We start from the raw sequence: 4371 nt of genomic DNA, 5'->3' as shown, positions 1-4371 counted from the left end.
AAAGAGAAATATAAATGCAATATATTTACTATGCAAGGGGTTTTCTCCCCCCTACTTTTCCAATCTCTAACTTCCTTAAATTTCACCACTTTACCTTCTCCCCCCGCCCTTCGATTTCTTCACCTCTTTACTTCATTATTTATGCTTATGCTTATACTCACTCACTCATCGGCTAGGCTCTGACCTGAACACAAGTTTAAACTCCGAAATAAAGAGTTAATTTGACTTTTGTGCGTTTGCCTTCAAACCACACTGGTGACCCTCGGAGTCAAGAGCCCAGTTAGCCATGAGTGTGTCAGCCGCCTTGAAGCCACCTGCACCATTGCTTGCCTTCCTGAATGGTTTCTGCAGGTGGAACAGGAGTTCCCCCTACGCCATGTCACCTCTCCGATCACCAAATACTGGTCACAAAACTCTCGCCTGCTCTCCGTCAGCGACTTTCTTAACAACCCAGAGCACAACACGTACGAACTCCTCAAAGAAGCAATCCTGTAGAGAGCCGCACCTTCCCCATGAAACGCGCTGCGCGCTCTCTTCACAGCGTCGCCTGACTGCCGTACTCCCTTGGAAATACTCCGGCACATACAACGTACTCTCTCCCGTGCCAACACACATCTGCCTCCTGATATTCTACGCTCGATGTTTCTTCAGCGTCTGCCAGCAACGGTTCAAACCGCCCCACTAGCGTCGGAGCTCCTCATTGAGCAACTAGCCTCAAAAGCGGACGAGATTCTAGCCATCCAGACTACTGCACAAGTTTCAGCTGTAGCCACTGCCCCACCTCTAACCCTGGAAACCCTCGCGACACAGTTGCCGAACTCACAACTGCCGTTCGACAACTTTCAGCCCACGAATCTTCACCATGTCCCAGATCCCGCCATCGCAGTCCTGCATCACCCCGGGTCAGCCGCGGTCGTGGACGAGACGAGATTGCTCATAGCCGGGAAATGGACACCGCGGGAACTAATAGCGCCGGTCTCTCGCGGCCCCAGACGGCGCCTACTCTACGTCCGCGACAACAACTCCCGCCTGCGGTTCTTGGTGGACACAGGAGCGGAAGTAAGCCTCATTCCCGCATCCTACAAAGACAGACAATCGCCTGCTTCTCGCACGTTGGAGGCTGCCAACTGTTCGCCCATCTACGTATATGGTGAGCGTTCATTGACACTCCTTTTCAACGGCGCCCCACACGAAGCTGACGTGGGTTTTCCTAGTCGCCGACGTACAGCAGCCGATCCTCGGAGCTGATTTCCTGGCGCACCACGGATTCACGGTGGACCTTAGGCGGGAGTGCCTTGTGCACCAGTCAGGGACCCGCACCTACGCCTCGTCGGCCCTGGTATGTGTCCCTCGGATATACACGGTGCTGCCCAACCAGTGCCCTTACAGAGCTGTGCTGCGCGAGTTTCCAGCGCTGACGAAGCCCATCAATGTGGCAACGACACCACCACACACTGTCAAGCACCACATCGTCACGACTGGACCACCGGTCTATTCCCGTTGCAGGCCACTCGCACCAGATCGATTCTGCATCGCCAAGGCAGAGTTCGAGCACATGAGAGAGCTCGGCATCATACGCCCTTCTAGCAGCCAGTGGTCATCTCCCCTGCACCTTGTACGTAAGAAGGACGGCGAACTGGCGTCCCTGTAGGGATTATCGTCACCTCAACACTGCCACCGCACCGGGACCGCTACCCCCTCCCGCACCTCCACTCCTTCACACGCGAGCTCTCGGGAACACGATTTTCTCTAAAATCGACCTCGTCAGAGCTTACCACGAAATCCCCATCGCTGAGGAGGATATCCCAAAGACAGCTGTGACCACGCCCTTCGGTCTGTACGAATTCTGCGAATGCCGTTCGGACGCCGCCCAGACCTTCCAGCGGTTCATGGACGATGTCACCCGTGGCCTACAGGGTGTCTTCGTCTACATCGACGATATACTCATCGCCAGCAGCAGTAGTGAGGAACACCAGCAGCACCTCCAGGCACTCTTCGACCGCCTGCAAGGAGCTGGAGTCGTCATCAATCCTGGTAAGAGTCTCCTCAGAGTCACCTCTCTCACCTTTCTAGGTCACGCGATTACCGCCGACGGCATTATCCCAGCTCAGGAGAAGGTCAGCAGCATCAGGCAGTTCCCTAAGCCAACAACAAAGAGAACAGCTTTGGAAGTACCTCGGCATGATAAACTTTTTCAGGAGGTTCATCCCGAGGTATGCACTTCTGCTGGCTCCTCTGCAACGTCTCCTCGCTCCATCCGGTTGGACCTCTGAGGCAATTGAAGCTTTCGAGCCTAGCAAAGACGCCTAGCCTCGGCGACCCTCCTCAACCACCCGCAGCAGGGAGCGAGGCTCAATTTAGCTGTCGGCGCCTCAGACACCGCCATGGGAGCAATTCTGCAACAAGACCCAGGTAATGGTTGGCAGCCCCTGGCTTTCTTTTCACAGACTCTCAACCTGCAACAAAATAGGTACAGGCCTTCGGCAAGGAGTATACGGCCATCAAACACTTCGGACATACGTCGAGGAGAAGGACTTCCACCATCTTGACGGACCACAAGCCCTCACCTTCGCCCCTGCACAACAGGGGTCGCCGTCAGTCCCCGCGGAAGAGAGGCACCTGGATTTCGTTGCCCAGTCACCACTGACATACGACACATCCGAGGCACCAACAACCAGGCGCAGACGCCCTATCCAGAGTCTCGATATCCATGGTAAGTGCCAGCTGGTTTGCAGGGAGCAGCAACAAGACCCTTCCTCCCCAGGCTCACCGACGGAGATACCTCCCTTCCAGCTAGAGCAGGTGCAGCTTCAGGGCTGCACCTGCTGGGCTGACCCCGTCCTTACATCCCTCCGTCACTCCGCCGGCAGTTTTTCGAGGCTTACCACGCTCATAGGGGAATCCGAGCACCACAGGACTTCATCAGGAGCAAAGTCGTCTGGCCCGGCATCAATAGAGACGTCCGGCAGTGGTGCCCCACCTGTATTGAGTGCTAGCGCAGTAAGGTTCACCGACACACTAAGTCTCCCCCGCAGGTTATTCCTTGTACCAGACGGCCGCTTCGAGCATGTTACACCTCGACTTAGTCGGCCCTCTACCAGAAAACCAGGGTTACAGCTACGTCCTGACGGTGATAGCCTGAGGCCACACCTATCCAGGACACTACTGCCGCCACCATTGCCAAGACCTTCATCAGCACCTGGATATCTCGCTACAGGACTTCAGCGACAGTCACGACCGACAGAGTCCAAGCTCTGGAGGCAGTTGATGATTCTTCTCGGCTCGAAGCACATCCGGACCACAGCATACCATCCCAGTGCCAATGGCATGGTGGAGCGCCTACACTGCCACTTGAAGGAGGCCCTCACGGCTTCTTCTCACACCCGACACTGGGTGGACAGTTTGCCCTTGGCACTCCTACACATACGGACCTCTTTCAAACAGGATCTTAGGGCACCGCAGCAGAAATGGTCTACGGAACCACCATAGCTCTCCCTGCTGACTTTCTAGTCAGCTTCGGAGATCAGGACCCGGGAGCATTCGGAAAGCAGCTTCTTGACCGCATGGCCCGCATCCGCTCTCGTCCTACTAGACCATCAAGGCACCGAGACATCTACTTGCCCCGCGACCTCCAGACGCTCACATGTCCTCATAAGGCGACCCACCAAGTCTCCCCTTGCCCGCCCTATGAGGGGCCCTTCCCTGTCATCAAGGGGACAGTAAAACCATCACCATCCGGCGTCAGGATAGGAATCAGCAGCTGAAGAAGAAGGACCTCTCCTTCCTCTCTCCCTGCGGTTGAATCGGTCCTTACTTGGACGATTCAGAGAGAAGGGAGGATCGGTTCCGGCAAGGGTGGCGGACGGGGCGCAGCGGGTGGAGCCGAGCAACGCCAAGAGAGTCACCATGATCCCTCGGTCGTGTGGCTTTTGCATGGGCATATTAAAGAGATGCACCGCGCGGTCCATGCAATTCGGCCTCGGCTCTTCTGCGTTACCGGACGGTGACGCGCCCTCCATTGTTTGATGCCATGATGCTATGTGCTTGCATGTAGCTTCGTGCCTCCTAGCCTACTCTTTCCTATACGAATTTCGGCATTAGGATAACTCTGTGCACACCTATGGTGAAACTGGACCCCATCTTCGGGCGCGTGCTCGGACGTGAGCAACCTTACCTCCCGCAGGGGAGGGTTTTGTCTGGGGGGCCTTAGAAGGCCGCCTTACGGTGTGCATAGAGTTGCATTCTTTTTGCTACGGACTGGTCTGCAGACCATCTGATGACGCCACTCTTTTTTTTTCGAATGGGCCGATAGGAGGTGAGCCCCCTTGTCAGGCCTTTAGCCAGGTTCTGTCTAATAAGGGGAAAGCTTTT

General features: G+C 55.8%; 1 protein-coding gene across 1 annotated transcript; it reads left to right on the top strand.

Annotated features, from left to right (window-relative positions):
* The first annotated feature begins 639 nt into the window (after window positions 1-639).
* LOC119578562 lies at window positions 640-3764 on the top strand. Its single transcript, XM_037926131.1, has 8 exons — window positions 640-1059; window positions 1196-1400; window positions 1521-1647; window positions 1769-1837; window positions 1955-2213; window positions 2298-2412; window positions 2471-3316; window positions 3463-3764. The coding sequence occupies exons 1-8, from the start codon at window positions 640-642 to the stop codon at window positions 3762-3764; spliced, it is 2343 nt and encodes a 780-aa protein (XP_037782059.1).
* The last annotated feature ends 607 nt before the right edge of the window (window positions 3765-4371 follow it).

This window comes from Penaeus monodon, chromosome 11 (genome assembly GCF_015228065.2).
Source record: "Penaeus monodon isolate SGIC_2016 chromosome 11, NSTDA_Pmon_1, whole genome shotgun sequence".
Classification (NCBI taxonomy): Eukaryota; Metazoa; Arthropoda; class Malacostraca; order Decapoda; family Penaeidae; genus Penaeus; species Penaeus monodon.
This window is presented reverse-complemented; position numbering and strand designations above follow the sequence as displayed.